The following is a 25,107-nucleotide window of genomic DNA, read 5'->3' on the forward strand; positions in this document are numbered from 1 at the left end:
ATTGCTTTGCTGAATCATTGTTTCTGTTATTAACAGTGAAAGATGGTTTTAGAAGGTATTAGAAAGGGAAAAAGTAATTTGTCCACAGACAATCCAGCTTTCTTGTTAGACAGTTTTAAAGTCGAAGCTTTGGTGGATGATAAATAAAACTATTTTATCAATTTTTTTTGAAAAAAAAAGTATCCAGGTATAAGGAAATATTTTGTAACGTCTAATGTACACATATCCTCCAAATGGGGAAGGATAAGGGGTCTAGAAAATTTGCAGGGAACTCGCAGCAAGATCTAGCAATTGTCTTGATGCGGGAAAGACAAGCAAGATCTAGGCTTGTAGTAAATGTGTGAAGGTTAAAGTGGGCTGTTAGAATTTGAAACATCTGTACTTAACCAGCATAAAATCTTGTGTGTGTGTGTGTTTTTTTTTTTTTTTTTTGAAATACTAAATACTTTATACTAAACTTTTTCTTTTTGCTTGAAGAGACAGGAGAAGCCTTTTTGTCAAATTAACTAACGAAAATATGTTTATTTCATTCTTAGATTGAAAAGGGGGAATGCATATATGAGTCTCCGAAGATATACCTGGCTGGATATCATCATACAGGTAGATACTCAATTTTTACATAGTACCTTTTTGTATTTCTAATTCAAAATTTATTATATATATATATATATATATAATACTTGCAGTTATTAAAATATTGATCTTTTATAAATGCAAATATATTTTTATATTTTTTCCTTTTTTTTTACTATTTGTTTTTGATGTGTCCACTAACATCACATTAAATATAAAAAAAATCATCTCATAAGACCATGCTAATTATTTTATACACGCTTGTATTCTTTAAGAAGAGCAAATGGATTTTATTTAATCAATTGTAGGCATAGAAATACGAACTCATTGTGAGCATCCAATTTATGAAGTCCCAGACAGAGGAAGAATGAAATTAGAGAGTTCAAGATCTTGGCGAGAATCCGGAGATGGGTAAGTTGTTTATTCACTTATTGATTTTCTCATTGTTGTTCTTTTCTCCTAAGTACAAGATTCACTCGAATAAATTATTATTTTTTCCGAGGTCAGTAGCGAAAATAATTGGCCTGATGGTTCACAATGCTAGTAGATTTTTTTTAAATTCTTTCTCTTTCTTCTTTCTTTTTTTCCCCTTTTTTTCTTTTTTTAACGGATTAAATTCATAAAAGAAAGTTAATTAAATTGCATTTAAATTGCAGGTGTGCTTTTTCTCAACTTTTAGTTTTTTTGAAACGGAAATATTACTTTAAATATTATCGATTTTCATTTCATTTCCTTGTTCACAGTCTGGAGTCGAGCTTTTTAATTGTTTATTTTTTATTTTTTTTATTTATATTGGGTGGAAGTATCAGCGATATAAGGGGATCGATCTAGTTCAGCAAAAAATACTGCAAAGCTGCCTCATTAGAGAAAAATTATCTAAGCTGTTCGAATAGCAAATAGCTAAGATTTTATTCATGCTATTCCTTATTCTTGTAGCTTTTTTTTTTTTGAATTAAATACTATAAATATCCCTATAAATGAAAAAAATGACTATTTTATAATTCATTATAATTAAAGCAGTTAATAACAGGATATAGCCAACGTTCTGTAGACATTGATTATTTCACGGTACTTCTCCGCATAAAAGGTATTTATTTATTTCTTACAAACAGTACATGTTTCAATCCCAATGGAATATTGAGTTGTGACGGATGAACATAAAATAAGGTTTTCGCACAAAGTACTTTAAATATCAATAAAGCAAGTTATGACCACCTTCTCAATTCAATGATGAAATCTTTTGCCTTTGATAATACATGGATTCCCTTTTACATAATTGGCAAGAGATATTATCAAGATGCATAAGGCATATCAAGGCAGAAAAGATAAATTGCATTTGGTATTTAAGAATACTATATCCCACTGCTTGGTGTTGCATTTGAATTTATCCCGAATATTCAAAATCATAATGCAATGTGGAGCCACGGTGCATTGAACCTCTCGGTGTGTACTTCCTCGGTAGAGTACATGATGAAAGCTCTAAAATATTCAAACATTGCTTCCTTCGAATTAAAATATTCATACACTGCAGAGAAACCCGCAACAAATCTTAATATTTCCTAAATTGGCTTAAAATATTTTTCTGATGCAGTGGAAAAAACTGTTTTTATCTATAGTTGGGGCAAATCTAACCTCGCAGCATTAAGACGCTACCAGGTTAGGGTTGACTAAACCATATATCTGCAACTTTTCAATTACATGTTGCAGAAGAAGATGTGATTCATTTAACCCCATGACCCTAATCAACCATTTTCTGCCCGATCCTTGCACTTCTTCATAAACTGGAGGTGTCCACTTTAGCACAACTCATATGGTACAGACTATTAAACATGTCTTAAGGCTTATATATTATATACAGCGTAACAGGCAGTAAACAGTTTATTTAGAGACCTTTGTAATTGTTTTTAGATTCAATTTCCAGTAATTTAGTATGGTGCTGGAGTTTTTTTAGACTGGGCAGCGCTGGTAAGTCTCCTTTCAGCTTGAGCATTCAGTATCCCCAGATGACCACATTGGGATCCGGTTTTTAGCTTGGAAGTCCCTTCTCAGTAAAAATTAATAACTACTGTTCTTGAATATATATCAAGTGCTGCCCGTTTTGCCGAACCTAATTTCAAAGCTTCGAATGTCTGCAAACATCCACCATTCAAACTAAATCAATAAAACTAGATTTTCTCATTTTTGTTCAAAGCACGTAGTACATTTCAATCTTTTCTTGTTATGCATTCCCACTGTATAGCTAACTTACCCTTAATGGGTAGGTGTAACTGATCTGTGTATTAGTGTCAAGTTTTCATAATAATTTGGAAACTCAATGTAAGTATATATGTTACCGTTAAAGTATGAAATCCATTATTATATAGCAGACCTAGTTATTTCATGGAATAACTGATAGTGTCCGTTAAAGTGTAAAACTCTCTTGTATTTCATGGTTTAACTAGTTATTTCAAAGAATAACGATCGTCAGCCCGTTAAAGTGTAAAATAATCTATATCATATATAGGCGACATATTATATAGACGACAAATACATTTACCTTCCACCACTGTGTTACCCCCAAAATGTTCGTATAAAACCCAGTGTGTCAACAATTTTTTTTTTTTTGTTTTAGACATAATGTTCTTTGTAATTCCAAGTGTCGTTTTAGCAATCCTTGTTGTAATAAATGATTTTATGGTACGTTTTCATAAATACCATTTATACGTTGCATAAATTAGATAAATTGCTTATTTTTCATTTTAATTGTCTATTATTAGTTTATTTATAAAATACCTAGTTATTCTATAAAATAACTGCATTATATACTTTAACGGTAACATATATATATATACATAAACAATATTTTGACAAAGTAACACTATACCAACGTTATACTATATGAAGTAAGTGTAAGGTTTCCTTTTGAACAGTTCAAATGAAAGGTTACGAAACATTTTCTGCACAATGTATAACCCTTAATTATCTCATTGTTTAACCTAAGAACCATAACTAATTCATATTCAGGTTTTATAGAACATAATGTCAGTAACTTCTCTTTAAAGGGATTCTAGTTCCGGATCAGATAACGAAGACCTTTTGTACACTCTCCATTCACCTGATGATAGAATTATACGAGACGAAGCCAGGGAATCAGAAACAGAATGTGATAGGCTGTGTGAGTACCTTGATTGTGTTTATAATGAGTACATTCATGCTAACGTTGCAGATAATTGTGACATTAAGACCGCTTTTGTTGTGGAATGTAGATCTGTTTTCTGATTTGGAAGAGTTTGTTGCAGGTATAGAATTCTTTTGTGTCGCTTTTAGTGTAATTTTATACTATCATTACTTCACTGGTTTATTAATTAAATTATTTAGAATCTTATACATTCAATAATTTGAAAGGGAATTAATCAAAACTTTAAAGTAAACAAAACACAAAAATAATAAGAGAAAAGAAAAAGAAAGTGACAAATTTTACAATTTACAATTTTTATGCAAATAGTAATGGGGGAGAAATAATTTTAGTTGTTGAAATTGAGAGAATAAGCAAAAAAGAGCAAAAAAGAAAAAAAAAACAAGCAGCCAGAAAACGTTTTATTCTCCCAACAATTATTTCTTCTTCTTATCATTTTTTAATGTCCGATTTTGGAAATAAATGACGTCACAAGTGATGCACTTAGGCGCGCACCTCCTTTGTTGAGTTAAATATTTTCGCTTTGCTGTCATGCGTGTTTCCAGGCAAGAAAAAAATGCGCTGTGCGCTAATGACATCAGTGAGTGGCATTTAATTACTTGTGATGTCATTTGCAGAAGCGTAACAAATTAATTTCAATTTGAGCACCGATAAAAATAAAAAAAATAAAAAAAAGTATAAACTGCGTAATTTAAAAAAAAAATGGTTAAATTCTATGTTTTTAAGCATGCTTTTTCAGAGTTAAGAAGCTTCAAAGTTTCGGAAACAACCCTATTGCAACTGAAAATTTAAAAAAAAAGAAAACAATTTAAACTTAATACCTCAAATCTACGTTGATGTAATGATGATTACAAGTAATACTTTTTAAGCAAAATTATCACTAGCGAAGAATATATGGGGGGAGCAATTTTCGTAGTTTTCGTAAATGAATGCCACTTTTATTTATTTTTTCCTCTCAAAACGGTTTTACGTTTGCATTAAATTAAATATATGTGTTAGTTGTGTGCGTGCTTTTTCATTTGGTTTTAAATCTCAAACTCCTAAATTTATGCGTAGATGACTTTCCAAACCATTGATCGTAAGGTGTCAACAGTAAATTCGGCAAAATCAATCAAATGAAATCGGATAATATTTTTTAAGAGATAAAAATGAATGATATATGCTTAATTTTTAACTAGTCTGACGTAGCAAATATTAAATACTATCAATTCTCAGAACTGAAATTAGCATAGAATATATTACTGGTAACCCGACTGTTATGCATGCGTTTTTTCTCAGAAAATCTTAATTTATAACGGTTTTTGCTGACAACGGAAGACTTGCCAAGCATTAGTAATAGAAAAATACGTTACATTGTCGGAAAAGTATATTTTCTTCACTTCCGAAAGAAATATAATACAAGGCATATGTTCTATGCAGGCTGAGGGATCAGCTAGGTTTTGATAAATATATCTAATTTTACATTTTTTTCCTTAACCGCATTCCAAACAAGATACCAGAAGTTTCGAAGAAAAGCATTCATTCATTCGATATTGCATTGTATAGTTATACCTTAAGACGATAAAAGTGAAATGTAAAGGTTTTTTTTTAATTTGAAATCTGTGAATTCGTAGCTTAAGCGACGAATTCTAAGCTCTTTTCTGAACCTGGTGGAAGAAATATTTTATGTCCATAAATCAATGATATCAGATAAAGTTAAAATCAATATTTTAATATTTATTTGGTAATACCAATAGAAAGCGAGAGTGCTTTTACACGAAATCTTTCCAGAAGATCCAGTTTTCACAAAGTGAAAATTTCTGCAACCACTAATAAACAATTTACGGCACATTAATTAATGTGAAGGAACACCATTGGAATCAGTGTTTTTCCCCAACGAATGTTGTGATAGTTCCAAAACAAAAATCTGATAGTTACCGGTCATTATCATTAGCCAAGTCCATCACACATTGACGCTAATGCCTACTACAGAGCCTACTACTCTGAGATGTCGGGATGACTTACTTATGTGAAAGAAGCAGTCGGAAACTTTGTACAATGAAATGAGTAAAAATACGACTACGTGTATACATGAACAAATAAAAGCATTTTGAAGAGTTTTAAAACTCTGAAAACAGCTGTTACGGGGAAAAAAATCAAACCCTTTCTTCAGTGCATGAAAGAATGAAGGAACTTAAAGTTAGATAATGGACGAACAAAAAACGTGAAGGGAAAAAATACATAATGCTTTAGTTTTATTACGCATTTTAAGTTAAATTGGATCCGCACACTTATTTTGACTTCAAAAATATTCATTTTATTTGCTGTGTACGTGAGTGGTGATTCGCTTCTAAACTGCAATTTTTGGACACTTCTAGGCGTTCAAGATTCATTTAAACCGCTAATTTTCAGAACGTTACGTAATCTACAATTGAATAGCATTTCAATATAGAACAATTATTTAATCTCAAAAAAAAAAAAAAAAAAAATCTTATGTGGCCAAATTATAACTTTAACAAAAAGAAGAAAGAAATGAATAAATAGAAATAACATAACAAAAACAAGAAATTTTGGAAAATGCTTGAATTATTAATCACATGATGCAATGTATCTAGTATGCTTTTGTTCAAACTTTAAGGTTATATTTTAAGTGTTTGTTTTGAAACAGTATGATTCATGAAAGAAAATGAAATGAATCTAGTACATTTTAGTACATTTCTAGATTAATATTTGTTTTGCTTTTTTCAAAAATACATTTTTGTCTCCATTGATGCATGTCTGTAAACATTAATATATCCCGAGTGTGTTAAAAATAAATGAAAATAAGAAATGACAATAAATATTTCCATATCTGCGGAAGATATAAATGTAGAAGTAGAACATAATTACAGCCTTCCTGGAGTTATATGAATGTGCAATATTTCTAGAGAAGGCCGCATTAAGTAACATTCAGTATTTGATTCATAGAAAATCAGAAACGAGGTTTCTATTTGTAGAATGATAAATAGGCTTTCTTTGAAACTTCCAAAGAAGAAATATATTTTCTTGGATTTAAAACATAAATAAAGAAAGAAGAAATTTAGAAGCATGCTACTTGACAGAGAGTTAATATATTGCAGGTTCGGCACCATTTAGCAAGTTATAAATCACATACTTACAGTTTTCTTCTATTGCTATCACAGCTGAACACTGACAAAAATTTAAATCAATATTAATATTAATAGGCTTGGAAGAAATATCATTTATCTATTAAAAGAGGTTAAATACTTCTCTTCAACATTTTATTTATTATTAATATTATTATTATTATGCATTAAAATAGATTTTTGAATATATCTCATAAATAAAGCGCGAAAAAAAATGTTAAAATGTAAACCTGGGATTGGTTAAGATTTCAAACTCGGAAAATATTTTTGCGGACAAAAAAAAAGTTTTTATTTATTTTATGTCTTTATCATTATTTTCTTTATTTTCGAATGTGCCATGTAAGAAATGGGGTTTTATTAAAGCATTTTATTTTCAATTTATTTGTTACTATAGATCATCACTCTATACGGGGGTTCCGTTCCCCGAATGCGTAATTATGTAAAGTGTTAAAATTTTAAACTATTTTTTTTCTTTATTTATTTTTAATTTGGCATGTTAGAAATAGGGTTTTTTTAAAAACAGTTTCATCCTTTTTTATTTATCGCAGTAGACCTTTGTTTATCGCGGGAGTGGATTCCCTCGAAAATACTGCGTAAATAAAAATCTCATAAATATAGTGTTGAAATAGGGATTAGGTTCCAGATGTTAAAATATACTCTTTATTGTAATGATAGATAAAAGTGTAATAAAACGAATGGGCTTTCTTTGATACATAAAAAAAAACTTATTGCATATTGAAAAAATAATGGTGATTATTAACCATTTTCAAATATAGTTTTTGCAGCGCATTAACGCATTAATGATTCTCGCGGTAATTCCGCAACGGTGTCTTCCTTCACTTGCAAATCAAAAAGATCATTTACCATTGTTAAGAAACATCTTAAAACTTTCAATATGGAAGTTTCTGATTATGTGTTATCAATGTGGATACTCTAGTTTGGTTTTGCCCTCCTTCGTCACTTCTAAAAACTCTTCATTACTTCTGGAATCAATCGCCCCACAAAATCTGTCTTCAATTACCCCAATTTGCTTATTATCACTCTAAATTACTGTTCATTGCAAGCTGTCAGCAATTTTAGAAGTTTTAGTTTCAAAGCAGGGGAAAACTATATCTTTTTGCAATGCTGCTTCCGCGTAAAATCAAAACTCATCTGCGTAAAATACAATAAAGACGTCAAATATTAAACCGTCTATAATCAAATCCACGTAAAATGAGGATCTACTGTATTTCTATCTCTCACTTTAAGTTTCCTTTGTTTTACTATAGTATATACATTCACAAAGTATCGAAATAATTTTTTTAACGTAAAAAAGAATTTATTTGAACTTTTGTCATGCTATGTTTAGATCATTTCGAAACCATGGTAAATGTAAGTATTTCAAAGACAATCTACATGAAATTCAACCAGAAAGCTAATCAGTACCGTAAAATGGTCCAACTATGGGCCACTTTTCGATGATTTCAATGAAAATTCCATGTACATCTGCGATTTAGAAGTTTGAGGATTTTAGCAATTGTCGCTATACATCTCGTCTTTCAAATGATATGTTTAAAAGAAAAGTCTCAGTTGTAAAGAAGAGGAATGGGAATTTTTCCCCCGTGGCTCATAGTTGTACTGATGCGGAGTATAACAATGGGCCACCTCATTTTTACCTAGAAAACACATTGAAAACTTGATCTGGCCTATTGTTGTCTGAGGCAACAAGTTGCCTTCTGCTTGAAAATGTACAAATATTTTTTTTACTCCATCATTTCCCCCTTTTTTCAAATTTTGTACGGTTTAATCAACACTTTTCGTCACGAGTGATTAATAAAGCTCAACATGCTAAATGTAGGTAACTTTCTTTATTATCTGCCTAGGTTTTCACATAAAAACATTTGAAAACTAGAAAAGTCTCACTAATTACAGGTTATTTACCTATACTTAGTTCTCAAAAAATACGCAGGTCTGAAAGTATTTAAACGAGTTCGACACAAATTTCGAAAACTGAAATGTGAAATCACATTTCACATTCCAAATCTCGTCAAAATAAATAATTTTTAAAAAATCTCCCTTTTAATTTGGTCCGGATTTCAGTCAGCAACTTCTGCAAAATCTCCTATGAATACGGGCAATGGGCAAACCTTAAGCTTTCTTGTCTTTTCTTGCCATTATTTACAATAAATAACAAAATGTGACGAAAACATCCTTGCAGAGAATAAAATGAAGCTCCAAGGTACTAAAAACCGTGAAAAATAAGTGGCCCATTGTTGTACCCTAACAATCCCATTTTCGATAAATTATGAGAGCTTATGAAAACTATTAAACATTTTAAGTCGACAAGTGGCTTAATTCACAGCTGACAAAATAGTAAAGCAAATCTGAACTTCTCAGATCTTGAAAAACAGTATAAATGGTCTGCCCAAAGGATAATTTTGGCTCCTCTTTCACGTAAGAGTCGAATCACGCACTAAGAACGACTAAGTTATCTACAGGTATACAACAACGATGGCAATCTCTAATAAAGCGTCTTTAGCTACCTAAATGGTTACAATACCTGGTGATTTTTTTTTTTTTTTTGGAGCTCGTAAGTTCGAAAAAGAGGCCACTAGACAGCATAATCATCACCATAGCAATATTATCCCAATGTTGCTCCCTTGGTACGAAATTGTACTATTTTACGGTAGTCGTATAACTATGACGGATAGCCAGAGAAATTTATTATTTTTACCATGCGTTTCAAAGTTTATTAACAATCATCATTTCTTTTCATATTAAACGGGTATTTTAATGAGACATTTTATCGTTAGCTATAGAATACGGCATGAACATACGGTGAAATTTATAAAATAAGTTGTTACATATTGTTGAAATAACTACTAAATCCTTAGAAGAAGTAAGGGTTTGCTCTTTTATTTTTTTGCATATCATTGGTACATAACTTGAAAATGTATTTTATTCACAGGGAAGACTTTTGAAGCGAATCAATATGAAGGAAGTAAGCGATGGAAAACTGAGCACACAGTATTAGCATAACATAAACGATGTCCTGAAATATGATCAGATTTTAGATAAAAAGTAAGTTACCATTTTCGGAGTTTAGTTATAGTTAAAATATGAACTATTAAAGAAACAACAACAGTACAAATGATGAAGATTGTTTTACGTTTACGAATCAAAAGTACGAATCAAAAGTATTTTCGTCGTTAGAAGATTCTTGTTGGGTAGACCGGGGCACACTTACGAGGATTTTTTTCAATGAATTTTCTAAATTGTATGTTTTAACTTAAGAAATTTTAGACATTGTGGTTTTATAAAGCAGTTAATGGAGTCAAAATTTTTACATTCAGCTGTTGCTCAGTTTGTGTTTTAAACAGTTAATTTTTTTTCAGTCCAAGTCGGTTGCATAAACTTTTCCCGGACGCAGGGCATGTTTACACATATTAATTTTGACATCTAACGTGGTTATGTTACTGTTTTCAACATAATGACTTACCATCGTTAAAATAAAGCAAATTTGTTACAGACTGAATAGTGTATGAAGTAAAAGCTGGACGGGCATGAAGACAGTACTACATGAGTGTAAGCTATAAGATACGAACTTGTAACTCAATTAAAATTAATTGGTGATTTTCCAAACTAAATAGCATGAAAATACTAAAAAGTTTTGAGACATTTCGGAGCTCAAAAAGCATTAGGGCACCTTAAGAAGTAAGACACAGTAAGAACGTGCTTATAAAGGTGCTCTGACGCCAACGCGTAAACGTGCCTCGTCGCCAAGTTTGGATGGATTTATTTTTAACATGCAAAAAAATTAATTACATTTCAGTTCCTACAAATGCAATTCTCAGAAAAGGGTAAAATTCTGCTATATTTTACATATTTGTTCTTTCTTAACTTAGTATTTATTAACAATAAGCTTCAAAATGTTCAACTCAAAATTTACTCGACTTTGTCGAAAACAGATTATTCTTTTTGATTGCTAGATTGAATCTCAACTGATGTTCAAGAACCTGTGAGTATATTTGCTAGGGAGCAGCATCAATCTGTTATTACTGCTGGCTGTTCAGTTATAATTCGTTTTAAAAAAAGGGCACTGCGTAAACGTGCCCCGATCTATCCTAAGCATTTGAAATAAAAAAAATGGTTTTTAACACACTTTATTATAACTAAAAGCATATGATAGCTATAAGCAGTTTGTTTTAAAATATTGTTCGAAATATAATAATAAGCTTCCAGATGCATAAACAAGAGCTTATGCATCTGGTAAATAATGTATGGTATAATTTAACGCAAACGAATAAAAACCATTTTTCTCTCCATGTTTATCCATTTATTTCGGAGCATGTGTTTAGATTTCATAAAACAAAACTTGAATCATAAAAAAAAGAGGCTCAATATGTTTTTAACATAAAATGTCGTTAATATTTTACGCCTTTGTTGAAGAACACAAGTTAAAAAAATGAAATTACAAAAAATTGTCCAACACACATATAAATAAAATTTGACAAATCATGAATAGTTGTCTTTCATCATTTATAGCTAATTCGTTGATTTTTATAGAGTATTATTCTACGAAGTGCGCAAAAAATATTTTTTTAACTTTTTTTTTAAGTTGAGTAACACTAATTTTCAAATAAGAAAGAACAACAACTAACTGCACAAATTTGCAGATTACTGCAGACATCTGACTCTGTGTTACGATAAACATATCTTTCAATGTAAAAAAGTGAAATTATGGATGAAAGAGAATTAACAAACGCAAAATGTTAGAAAAGCAAGCAGCTTAAAAAATTTTAAAAGGCAGATTAACCGAAAACCAATCAGAATGCAAACAGTGAGAAGGAGTGTTCTCACAGGTTCGCAACCAACGCAAGAAGTAATTAAATTTGGTTTCTAATTATCTCATTGGTGTTCGGTTAATTCGTATTTATTTTTATTATTTCTCTGTCTCATTGCTTTTGTCGGACATCTTTTTATCGCCAATCTCGCGTTTTTTTTTTTTTTTTCTTTGAAAAAGGCGTTCCTTTTAACGCTGAAACATGTGTATGCAGCAATCCGCAATTTTATGCAAATATACATGGTTGTTCTTATTTTACTTTTTAAGCACAAAGGTATATTTTAAACCTTTAATATTAATTTATTCAATGCTCTAATACCACACATATGTTCCAATTTTTTGAAACAATTGTGGAAGAGTACAAGCTAAAGTATAAGCATTTCTTTCAGGTCAAATGTACAGCTGTATCCTGAGCTTAAAATGATTTCGGATTATATTGTTCTTCCTGGTTTTTAAGGGTGATTCGTCGGTGCTTCGTGTTTTTGTTGCTGAAGCTATTAACATGTTGAATTAAGCACTCATAAAATTGTAAAAAATAAAGATTTTAAATAAAATGTGTTATTAACACGTTTCTCTGTTTATGCTTATTATTTTCTCGATTTACTATTAATTTCATTTCAGAAGGTTTTCTTGAAGTCAAATCACCCTGTTTTCAATTCAATTCTGCATCGTGCTAATATTTCGAAAAGCCAGGTTATATTGCACTACATTTACATTTTAAATAATCATAGGACGAGTAAAACTGTCAAAATTATTCTTATACAATTTTTCCTTTGAAATTGCAGGCAAACAATTTCCCTTTTTAATGTTTTAATATTTGTCTTTTTTAGCCTATTTTCCCGGTAAAAGTCAGAGAAAGAAGAAAAAAGTATGAAAGAAGGCTTAAGGTATCTTGAAAACATCGCGAAAAACAAAACAAAACAAAAAAAAAAGTCAAAAGTTAAAAAAAATAATTAAAAATTGAAACAATAAAAATTGGAAAGTAGAGTATTGAGATGGGGGAAAATGTTTGTCGGTTGGTTTGTCTGCCGGACTGTCTGTTTGCCCCCCCCCCCCCCTCGCCCTAGAAACTTTTGAGTGAATAGTCCGATTCGAGCTTCTTTTTTTTTTCTGTTCGGAAGACCTCGGCGAGGGAACCTCATTCATATTTTCCACTCTTAGATTTGAACTATTTTTCGTTCAATTTTGAACAGTTCAAAAAAAACTTAACATTAACGCCTACGGTGAAGTTCGAGGCAGTTCCGAACTTAGAGTCGAATTTGCTGCCAACAAACTTTGTAGGAAAAAGCATATGATGAAAAACATGGATATAAAATATATTTTTGATTTGAACAATTTTCTGTTCAGTTTTGAACAATTCAATATCCTTAACATTGGCTCCTGTGGGAAAACTGAAAGTAAATGTAGATTTCGCACCTGAAGCCGGATTTACTTCACACAAATTTTGTTTTAATAGCTCTTGACAACTAACTTCCGATTCCAACTCCGAGAACCTTGGGGTACCTTACTCCAACGCCGACAATTAGTCGGACTCCGACTCCCTGACTTCGTAGCTTTGGCAAAAAATTATACACGGAGAAAAATGACTGACTTTGATTATTGGACATTCGACTCCAACTCTTTATTCCAGAAAAAGTCCGACTCCGACTCCGCAAACATTGGCAGGGTTGCGGACTCTAAGGGAAATGAATTAAATTTTATTGTGTGAAATACTTTCGGCTCCCGAATCTGACTCTTTTATCCCAAAATGAGACTGACTCCGACTCCGACTCTGCAGCTATGGTTTTAACTGCGAAATAATTATTTTTAATATGACTTGTTTTTATTTTCACTTTATTTTTTAGTTTATGTATTCAGTTTTCGGCGGATAAACTCGAAGTTCTTTATGATTCTACATAAAGATATGCGTAGACGATTTTTTTTTTTTTTTTGATAGTGAAAATTATTTCTTTAAGTTGGCAATTTATTGTTTTTATTCATTTTGGAAAGTGCATTAATTCATTAAAAAATATTTTTTGGCAACAGGGAAAAACAAACGATTTTGTTTAATTATTAGTTTTTTTTTTCTTTTTGAAAGCGGTTAAAGGATTTTTTTAAATGGAGAAAAGTGGATTAGCTTCTTTGTTTAAAAGGTGCTGCTATTTTATTTGTTGGTTTATTTATTTATCTATTTATTTTTTACGCATTTACTTTTTTAAAATGAGCGATGCATATTTAATAATAGAAATCAGCTAGAAAAATATGTTTGAAACAAGTTGCGATTTCAGCAATTTTTGAGAAAAATGAGCAGACAATAGAAAGTAGATATGGGTATACGGGAAAGAAAGCTCATTTACTTCTAGACGGAACTTCCTTCTTGTTTCTTACTTTTTTAACTCTTCTCTACGTATTCACGCACCAACAATCCGGCTTAGGGAATTTCCATGTATCAAAATGCTTTATATTAAAACTGCTTAATTATCTCTGTATACTGTCATCGGTTATACAGATTCTATGGATTGTGTGTTTTGTGTTTATGATCATATCTTAAACTTTCAATTTTACCCGTTAGTTTTGCAGGCATAAAAAATAAATTTTATGATTACTTTTAGACAAATTATAGAACAAATTATTTTTGTCAAAAAAATAACCAGTTAAAAATAACTGATGTAAAACAATCGATAGGTAAACTGTTTAAATCCCGGCCAATCTAAAATAGGAAAGAATAAACAACTGCATCTTTTCAAAATGTTGCAAAGGATATGGACGTCATATTGACAATTGCACGACGCTAATTCCAAACAATGAATAAAACACAGTCGGAATGTTTTAATTTGGTTACTTAAAGCTATTTTGAAGAAAAATCGGGCGTGAAAAGGAGAAGGCGTAAACGAAGATCATAAAAACAATTCTTAGCACTGGTTAGCTGAAGATTTTCTTTCCTATACATTAATTTCATTTGCTCTTAAAATAAAGTTCCCCTCAGCTTACATAAAATAATAAAAACCAACAGATCTTAAGATTTCTATTTAAAAAAAATATATATATGCGGTAGGCAAAGAAATATCCACTCTACCCAAAATCAGCCGTTTATGTGAACAATTCAACTAAACACGCCGATTTATAAAATAATAACGTAGAGTATCCCAATCCCGTGGGATTAAATGATAGTCATGACTATCATTAAAAAAAAGAGGTACGCAAAACATATAGGCAGAATAAAATAGGACATCAAATAATCTTTGAAGTGGACCTACAAATATCCGTAAAAAAGGTATGAAAAAAATTGACAATTAGATGCTAAAAATGAACTGACTAAAATGTCTGAAAAAACACCTAATCCACTTCATAAAAGTATACGATAGGAAAAGGGTAAAAACAGGTATCTTTGAAATTAAACACAACTGAGCCAAACTAACAAATTTGGACACCAACTGCAAAAGACCTCTGTACCTCTTTACCCGGGTCTATTTCTCTTCAAACCACTGTACCTGGGCTCAAATCTACTGCAGATTGATTGAAATCTACAATTTTGTCCAGATCTGTGATCCTCAAGGTCGTGCCGTTTTGTAGTAAGACAAAATTTTAAGCAAATTCCGATCAGTTTTGTTAGATCGTTTAGATACTGCAATTTTGTCCTTGTTGTGAGTTCAAAAGTTTTAAATTGCCTTCCAAAGTAATGAGCAAAGAACAAGAGAGAAATATTAGCTTCCGGAAACTGCAAATAAGTCGTTTAGTACTTCCTTGCAAAGAGTTGTTTGTTTAATCCCAATTCCAGACAGATTTAAAAAACAACAACATTCCCCATTTTTTTTTTATTAACATTTAAACTTATTGCTTCTCAGAAACATTTCACAATTACTGGCATCAAAATTGCAACATTTTCACTGTTCATTGAAACGATGACGATTTCAATGAATGAAACCGTTACAAAATCCCGTTTCATGAATCTACAAGTTAATGCTCAATTCACTTCTGTTCGATGTTACAACTGCTTTGGAACAACAGCCGAATTTGTGACGGAATGTGCTAATTCTCTGGAAAAGGACCCGGTTTTGAATATTCAGTCAACTTTAGCAATCAATAAGAATATATTGACGCAACAAGACCATTATCCATATTTTACTTTAATTTTAGTTTCAGTTTTATAGTTTGAAGACCCGTTTTTAGATATGGAATTGGTAAATTAAGTTTTCGACTTGTTTTTGCATTTAACGGGCTTTCTGTTGTTTAGGTAGATCATTTCTTTTCAGAATTTTCTTAGATATTTTGCTACCGGTCAATATATACCTGTATATCAATCAACTTAGTAGCATATATTTAATAGTTTATGTTGATATTGCGCCGTATGATTACTGATCAGAATATTCATAACTAAATTTGTCAGTTAATACGTTTTAATCATTGTATATACGGTTGACATACATCAAAGAAAAATAGTTTTTCCATTAAAGTACTTTCAATGTCTGCTGGTATTGAATCGACAGGGACTATTATTATTTCCCCTCAAATTGAAAAAAAAACTTACTTTTTGATACCTTGCTGGCATTGTTTTCATAAATTTGCCGTTAATTAAGCCAAAGTAGAAACGATGAAAGTAATAACAAGCAAATTTACCTCAAGCGAAGTAAAGTTTTAAAAAAAAGGAAATGAAAAAAATAAAATTTTCTTAATTAGTTTAATTGTATTTCAAGTAATTGAATTTCTTCTTTTCATTGAATCAATAAAGAGCTTTAAATATAAAAAGAAAACCTTTTAGTTTTAGGAAAACTTTATTTTTTGGAAAAAAAAAAAAACTAGTTTTATACAGTCTTCCCTCTACAGGATTTAAAGAAAATTGAAAGGAAATGTGTACAACCGTACTAAAATTTATCAAATTTAAAAGAACTGCATTGTTATATGCATTTAAATATTTTCCTTCTGTTATCAGAATTTAAAAACTAAAAATACGCTGATTTCTCTCGAGAAGAGGACATTTTTCTTTTTATTAGAAACAAAGAGAATTGGTACTAGGAAAATAAATTTCTCAGAAAATGTGCTTTGTAAGAATCGTTAACTACTTATTTTGGTCTCAATGTATATTTGTGATAGTTGACTTTTTAAAAACATGAAGTTAATATGTTCGTTAGACGTTTTAACAGTACAGTTCAATAAACTTTTCCCAGTTCGTAAAGTTCGTATTTTCTTAACGCAATCTGAATAATAAACCCACTGAAGGAAAGTATTTTTCAAAGACCATTTTTTAAAATATCTATCTTTAAAAGGTGTGTTCTTAACATTTCTTCTACTACAGAATAAAATATAAGCGTCTTTCTAATGTTTCTCTCGAGTCAAATCTCTTAGGAAATAAGTTTTCTTACGGTGTTCAACGGCAAGATAAATATTGCATCACTTCCTCTGATTAAGTTTAATGGACTGCTCGGATAGTCTACGATGTAAATACTGTCGTTGGGGACTTTGATTTTTCTCCAAGTTATCTGAAGGACTCTTTCAAATGCACAGCAATCAACAGCAGTGTAATACTATTTTTGAAATTGTTTTCAATAATATACTGACGCTTGATGAACGTATATGTCTTTGCACTGATTTAAATAATAATACAAATATTTTTGAAATTAATAATACTTAAATAATAATTTAATTTTAATCCAGGACCTTCATCAGAAAATCAGCTAATGAATTCAAAAATTTATCAAATTTCCAATATTGAATGATTACAGTTAATATATCATGCAAGTGTAAATGTGTGCAAGGGCTTTAGTTTTAGCTTTCTCTGTGAAACCTCATAGTATTATGTCCACGTAGTACAATAATTTTTAGTAAAATTATGAAAATAAACGACTTCTGGTGCTCACATAACATTTATTAATATTTTTACTTTCAGTTCTATCATGGTTAGAAACATGACTCACCTATACTCTTACTAGTCATAACTATAATTTCTATAATTTAAAACCAACATAAATAACTTGTATTTGGTTAGTATTTTAGTAAACGGGTTATCCTTCAAACGTGTTTCAATAACGAGCATAAAAAACTGTTACACCCATGTCTAAAGAGTCATGAATGTATTCAATTGTGTATTTCTGACCAATCCAGGTTATATAGTCACTTGCTAATGGTCTGTTTATGTGATGCTCTCTATAAAGAAGCAGAATTTTAAGACGCATATTTTTACCGCAGTGTGCTATGTTATAAACCATTGACTTCATATTAAGTATTACTGCGAAATGATAATACTATTTAAATGCTTTTGATATTATTACTTTTAAATATACAGGTACAGTGGCTCCTAAAAATGTTCGTACACCTACAACTTTCAGTGAAATTGGACCTTATTCATTGGTTAGAATAAATATTTCGGAATAGGTATTTAATTATAAGATCTATGATCACATTTCAACAAAACTACATGATTTTTTAAAAAAAAATATTAAAACATAATTTTTTAAAAATCAAAAACCAAAAAGTGCCGGAAATTTTATCTCACAAAAGTCTTCGTACACTTTAAAAAATGTCTTTATATTATTGAATAATCTAACTTTTTATTAAGTTATTATATCGTAGAATATCTTGCAGTATCAACAACACCTTTTAAACTTCTGGGAATAGATTTCCTTCTTTGTTTTTTCTTTTTGCGTAATTTCTTAGTAAGTGTTCAACCACACTTCGCGTCTTACTGCTTCTAGCTCTATTTTCTTTTCAAAGCCGTGTTTTCGTAATATAGCCTCCAGATATCTCTAAATATGTTATATTTAGTTCAAATCTGGAGATTGAAGGGGTATTTTCTTAACTTTAGGACAATTTTCGAGGTACTAGACGCAAACGTTGAAAACCGTGTGTTTCTTATCGTTATCTTAATAAAAAACAAAGTTGTTTCCGATAACCAAATTTTTGGCTAAGACTTTAAAATTGGTTTTTAAAATATTTAAATGAACAGCGTGATTCATTATTTTATCAAAACATTCCAAACTACCAAGTCCTGATGCTGATATGCGCTCTCACACAAGACCACCTTCACCGTCCTGAATAACTGGTCCAACTAAGTTATTAAGATTAAGTTCCTAATTTTTTCTTTCATTTACAATTACACAACAATTTAACAAAAATGTTGAATTCATTTTTGTCTGTAAGTAAGACGTAATTCCAAAACGTTTTGAGCTTATTTATCATTGATTTTGCAAAAAGCGTTAGCTTTCTGTTTTTCGCGGCCAAGAAAATTTCTGCGGGAAGAGGTGCCATTTAATCCAGCTAATCAGATAACTTGGAGAACAATTTTAGGTAAAAATTAAATGTAAAAACTTTCATTTAGCTCTGCAGAAACTTTTGCAGCACTAAATGTGTAATTTTCATAATTTTTTTAACTGTAAATTTCCGATCACGCTTGGGTAATTTTGCCGGTTGACCTTTTCTTACCTTGTTTTCGATCCGATTATTTTCTTTAAAGCATTTTACCCAGCACTTTAGTATAGAATGAAATAAATTAACTAATTTAGAGACATTTTAAACCAATTTACCTCTACTGTGCGGGAAAAAACTCAAATTTCGAATGGTGTTTGTGTTTTTTTACGTATGCCAATCATTTTAAATTAATAGGTACAATATTAAAGAATCAATAAATAGAAACAAAATAAAGCCAAATCACTTTTACGGATCAATAGAATGCAAAACTAATAAAAAAACGACATATGATAATTTAAATCATGAATTTATTCGAAAACATTTGAGTGTACGATGACTTTTGTATTTTGTGGCGTATTATTTCTCTGTCTCTTCGTTTTTTGACCCATTTCAAAAAGAAGATCCGTCAATATTTTGAAAAAAAAAACTAAAGGGTTTTATTTAGAATGATATAGGAATGATGTGAAAAAATATTGGACTTCATAATTGAATTCAGTTTCTCGTCATTTTGGTTTTACTTAAAAGCTTCAAAATGTACGAACACTTTTGGTAGCCAGTGTACTATTAAGTTCAGAATGCGGTTTGTACTGATGAAAAAAACTTTAAAGTAAGAAAGTTATTTTTTATTACTTTTTTTTATTTTTTGCTCTGAAAACGTCTGTGAGATAGCCTATAATATTTTCCTCTTCAACATATTACGATGCACAATTTGATTCCATTATAAATGCTATTGATGTGTTTAGTTATTTTTGTAATGTATACATTTAAAATTCGTTGTTCTAATAAGAGTCTGCGCAATAAAATTGTAAGAATACCTTATTGAAAGAGAAAACTCACAAATTTAATTACCAGTATTATGATCAACACTTAATATATGCAACATTAAATCTTGCATCTTGTGTTACCCACTATCAATTAAAACATTTCCTTCAAAACTAATGAAGTGCAAAATGTCCGTGGCTAAATAAAATATTGCGTGCAGTTAAGGGTCATCTGTGATCAGGTCATTAAGGAAGTACTTAATGTCTACATCTCTTTCTTAAGATGCATTTTTACTTGGTAGAAATTAATTAGAGTGAAAAAAATGAAGTATTGATTAGCAAGGAAAAATGTCTCTTTTTTCTGATACACACATAAACATTAGACGATTTTGTAAGCCTAAATTATTTACCAAAGCATAAAATATTCTTTAAAATGTTGTGATTCTTAACAATCAAACAAATATTTTGAGAGGCATTTATTTTTATTTTTAATGAATATTACGTATTCAACTTTAAATGACGCTGTGAAATATATTTCAATTTACAGTTACATTAAATCGGTTTGAAAGTGGAAAAGAAAGGAATAATAATAATAACAAATGAAAAGAAGAGATAACAGTCCGAAGTCCCATGCATTTTACGATTCCCGAAAATATTTACACTTCCGGACAGAAAGAAGCAGTAAATAAAGACGATAAAACATTTTCACTCTCACAAATCCGTGTTTTTGCTGAAATCTCATCATAAAAGCGAAATGATTCACAGCAAGAATGTTTATATCAAAGATGAGATCAAGACATTAAAAGACAGAAAAAATCGGAGTTTATTTTTACAGTACACAAATATTATTTTGTTTATTTTCCGATGATGCGTGATTGAATGCAAATACGCAACGCGCGTGTTGTTAAGAAAAATATGCTTGTTTAGATAAGTATGAAGGAACATATTGAAATTTAGTTTTTTTTTTTTTTTTTTTTTTTGTAAGAAGTGTTGTATTTATTTTGTTTTTAACCTTATTCTTAGAGGATAAAAATGTTTTATTTGCATTTCGGATCAAGTAAAATTTAAATAAAGACAGAAATATTTTTCGGGAGAGTTGTAAACGATGCATGTAACTTAAATGATAATAATTCTCAACTAAAAATGTAATGAATGTTGTTTTTGCAAATATATGTTTATTTTTTTACTTTAAATTTGATCTTTTTTTTTCAATTGTCATTTTTCTTTGCTATATTTTTTATTACTTTATACATGGCGGAGTATTATAAAACATACAGGTATGGATACAGGAAAAAACTGCAACTTAATTTATTTGCATTTTTCCCACCAAGAAGATTGCATGAGATTAGGCAAAAATATGTCAAATATTTTACATTTAAATTTAATTAAAGCACGTGATTGTTCAGTTTTATTTAAGTTTGAAAAACGGATTTCTGACACAAAGAAAGATTCAATCGTTAAGTTTTAATGAACACCCCCTGCAGCATTTCACGTTTAATATGTTAGGTGGGCGCCATTTTATTGTGCTACAATTTTATTATTCTAATATTCTATACATTCAAAGCAGAAAGCATGCGTTCGCATTTACGTTAATATTATAAATCAAAGTACCTATACAAAAAAAAATATCATGGCGTTACCTTGCAGGAATTTCATGAATATATTTAAATACCAAGAAAAATACCCAGCTTAAATCATTTAAGTACAAGATTTCTCAATTTTAATAATAGGTGTTATAACTGGATATACTTCTCTAATCGCCACCCCCTGGGCTGGAACCGTGCGAACACGTATTTCGCACACATAAATGAATTTAGGGAAATGTTCGGGTTGATTTTAACTAAAAATATAAAACAGGCTGACATTTATTTAGAGTCGAGAATTATTTATCAGATAGACATTACTATAGCTATCTGCTTTTTGTTAAAATGAAATAAATCGCATAATATAACTAAAAATATTGGTAATTGTTCATGCTCCAGACCTTAAATGGGTTTCGTATTATTTTTTCTGAAATAAACTTAAAACTAGAGAATAAAATATTTTCAAATACATAGCTGTTCATAAAGAAGATTTAAACTACTCTCTGAACTAAATGAAAAATCTCGCAGGCGAAAGTTCTTATTATTCAGTAAAAAATATAAATTCCAAAATGTAATTACAGTAAGTGGGAAAAAAACTAAAGGCTAGTCGCTTAATAAGCATAATACACTCCCTGCGAAACAATTTACAGAGAAACAACCCAAAATTATGAAAAAAAATCTATTCCCAAGAGAAGCAGGAATAAAATGCGTGTTTGTCAATTTGCGACTGCTTTTTTCCTCCAGTTTATTCTTTTTAGTGGTTTTGTTAATTACATAATTTCAGCAAGCAACATATTTGTGGTTTTGAATTAATAAGAGCTTCTTTTTTTTTTGTTTCCTTTTTGCTTACTTTAAAGTGCAAGCAAAAAAAAAATATTCCAACAGAAATTTAATATTTTTTGATACACTTTCCTGAGAGATTTCATTATTTCAACAGGCATTCAGAATTATGCGCAATGAACAATAACTTAAGTGTAGATATCCAATGCAAATATTTGCATATATTACTTTCATTCATACACATACTAGCCTTTGCTTTCATTAAACTATGTTTAGTGAAAACAAATTTCGAAATACATTTTATATTAGAACTATTTTAATTACTATTAATCTTCTACATGCATATTTCTTTTAGATTGATTGATCTTGATCAGTCATGTTTGTCATATAATTTCTAAATGATGAGTTTATGAAACATCAGTAAACATACGGGCGTAGCAAAAATTATTTTTGCTGGTGCACATGTAGATTAATTTGACGTTATGTTAATTGATATTCGAATTTATGTGTCTAAATTTCCTTCAGATTGTTCAGAATCACTTTTAATGATTCATCTCAAACCCTGTCTTTAAACAGTTCCATTCTAACTCAAATTTCAACTGGAATATGTATTGTGAGTAACGTATTACGCAAACACCAAACTAAAAAAATCCATAAAAGAGTAATTCAAAATCAATTTTGCACTCTATCAGTCATATAAACGTATAAAATAAAATCCGATGTAGGGAAGGGTAGCCCAAAGCGGGTAAGCCTTCGTATGCCTCCCCCCCCCCCAAGATTATACGAGTCCCAGCGAAGAAGCAGTAAAGCGGCATGAAGCGACAAGGTTTAAAATTAAATATATATATATATATATATATATATATATATATATATATATATATATATATATATTAATTTCAAAAAAAAAAAAGTTTTGTAACTTATGATTAGTAGAAGACCAGCTTATTTTTTTTGATTGTCAATAATATTACGTTATTCTGACACCATCCACATACGAACTACGATAGTCATTTCGTTTGTTTCTTTTTAAAATTTAATCTTATAATTATTGAAATAAAAAACGTGCCTTTGGGAAAAGCGGATCGAGCAAAGCAGGTATAGGATTTAATCATATATTTATTTCTAATTTCTTGAGTCGTGTGCTGACTTAGATTTCATAATTCAATAGTATAAGTATAACTTTAAAAACTTATTTTTTTTAGGATGGCAATTAATTAGTCTATTAATTTAATCAGTTATTTATTTATGTTTTATAAACAAATGTGCTGACTTTAAATCGGATAAGTACAACTGTTTCACATTTTTTTACATAATGGCAGGTAGCTAGTCAACTATTTTAATCATTTATAACTTCATATTTGATTGGCAAATGAACCAAACCACAATAAGTTAAGCTTACCCGCTTTGGGGAAGTGAGTTTTTCAAATGTTTGTAAAAATTGATAATAAATAAATATTAGGCTTGAGATGATACAAAAATCACTTTTATTTTGAAAATCAGGAACCCTGCTAGGAAATAAAACAGAAACTGTTGCGGTGCAAGTTCAAAAACTATAATTTTCGACCAATTCTTCAAAAATCAACAAGCTTTGCTCCACTCTCTCCTACATATAAATCGTCGCGGCATCCAAATATGGTTATTGTGCTGATCATATGGGTTTACGGAAGCAAATTGCTTCGAGCAAGCAAAAATGTAATTTAGTACATAGTTTAAAGTCATCTTCGTTTTCCGAAGGTGCTTGATATTGGGTTCAAGATGACAAGACGGTAAAATAATCAAAATGATCCATTAAAAGCAATTTTATTTTGCATGACATTCATACGTGATTGTAAACTATTACGAATATACAGACAGAAAACATTGAATCACTTCAAATGTCTTTAAAAGTTGAGATAGAGGTCGGAAATCATTTTTGGTAGCGGCTGATCTCAACGCCATCATCATTGAGCGTATTATGTCCCATTCACCAGCCCATGAGTTTCTGAAAATTCTCATAAACTTATTACAGTCGAACCCGCTTAATGGAATAGCCATTTTGCCACGAAAAAATATTCTAATAAGCGGGACATTCCAATAACCGGGATCTAAATAACACATTATATTGGTTTGTGCATTGAAATTGTATTACATTAAGCGAGATATTCTTTAAAACGATATTCTAATAAGCGGGCTTGACAGTATGAAGTAATGAAATCGTACACGTTTATTCAATAAATAATCAGAAATGCAATTATTTTAACACACGTTTGATTAAAAAAGTAATGTCAGTGGATCCTTTTTATTAATTTGAATTTTTAGTTTTACTTTATTTAGGGTAAAAGTACTTCCTAATAAAGATAATCTGTGCATTTATTTTTCTCGCATACGGAATATGTCGGAAAATCGGAACTAGTTGTGTAAGAGTGATTTGTGTTGTGTGTAGAAAGAGTGGTCAGAGCGGAAACTGTGGAGGTTGTACGTGTTTGCTTGTTTTACAGTTCCGATTTTTTTTCTTCTAGGGATACACTAATCAGATTGTTCTTTTGCTTATTTGTGACAGTTTCATAAGTTGTGGTTTTTGATTTGTAACTTTTAACCAACAACGCGCCCCATGGATCAGCTTCGCGATCAGGATGTTTATGAACCTCAGTCAAACTACTGCCCGCGTACCATAGGTTGAGCACCACAGCTCAGAGTGATTATGCTTATGGAACATATTTGAAATTTCATCTACTGTTTGACCACGGATTGTATGTAATTCGGTAATCTGCCAAGTAAACACGATTCCATCTGAATGAATCTAGCAAGGGGAGAAGGGAAAATAGCGATGGGATTTTGATGCACGCGTTTTATAATGTCAGTAGTGTCTTATTCATTTATTTCATTTTCAAAAATAAAATAAGAGGAAACAAGAATTGTTACCTTG

The 25,107-nt window shown here is 30.4% G+C and overlaps 1 protein-coding gene across 1 annotated transcript in view; it reads left to right on the plus strand.

Moving 5' to 3' along the window:
• The window catches only part of LOC129222024 (cell adhesion molecule Dscam2-like), a 121,715-nt gene extending 109,504 nt beyond the window's left edge, over window positions 1–12,211 (plus strand). Inside the window, exons 22-26 of the mRNA XM_054856441.1 lie at window positions 537–600; window positions 888–984; window positions 3,615–3,727; window positions 9,821–9,933; window positions 12,085–12,211. Of these exons, the coding sequence (XP_054712416.1) occupies window positions 537–600; window positions 888–984; window positions 3,615–3,727; window positions 9,821–9,891 (345 nt within the window). The 3' untranslated portion in view covers window positions 9,892–9,933; window positions 12,085–12,211. The remainder of the gene's footprint in view (window positions 1–536; window positions 601–887; window positions 985–3,614; window positions 3,728–9,820; window positions 9,934–12,084) is intronic.
• The last annotated feature ends 12,896 nt before the right edge of the window (window positions 12,212–25,107 follow it).

Source organism: Uloborus diversus, chromosome 5, assembly GCF_026930045.1.
Source record: "Uloborus diversus isolate 005 chromosome 5, Udiv.v.3.1, whole genome shotgun sequence".
NCBI classification, from domain to species: Eukaryota; Metazoa; Arthropoda; class Arachnida; order Araneae; family Uloboridae; genus Uloborus; species Uloborus diversus.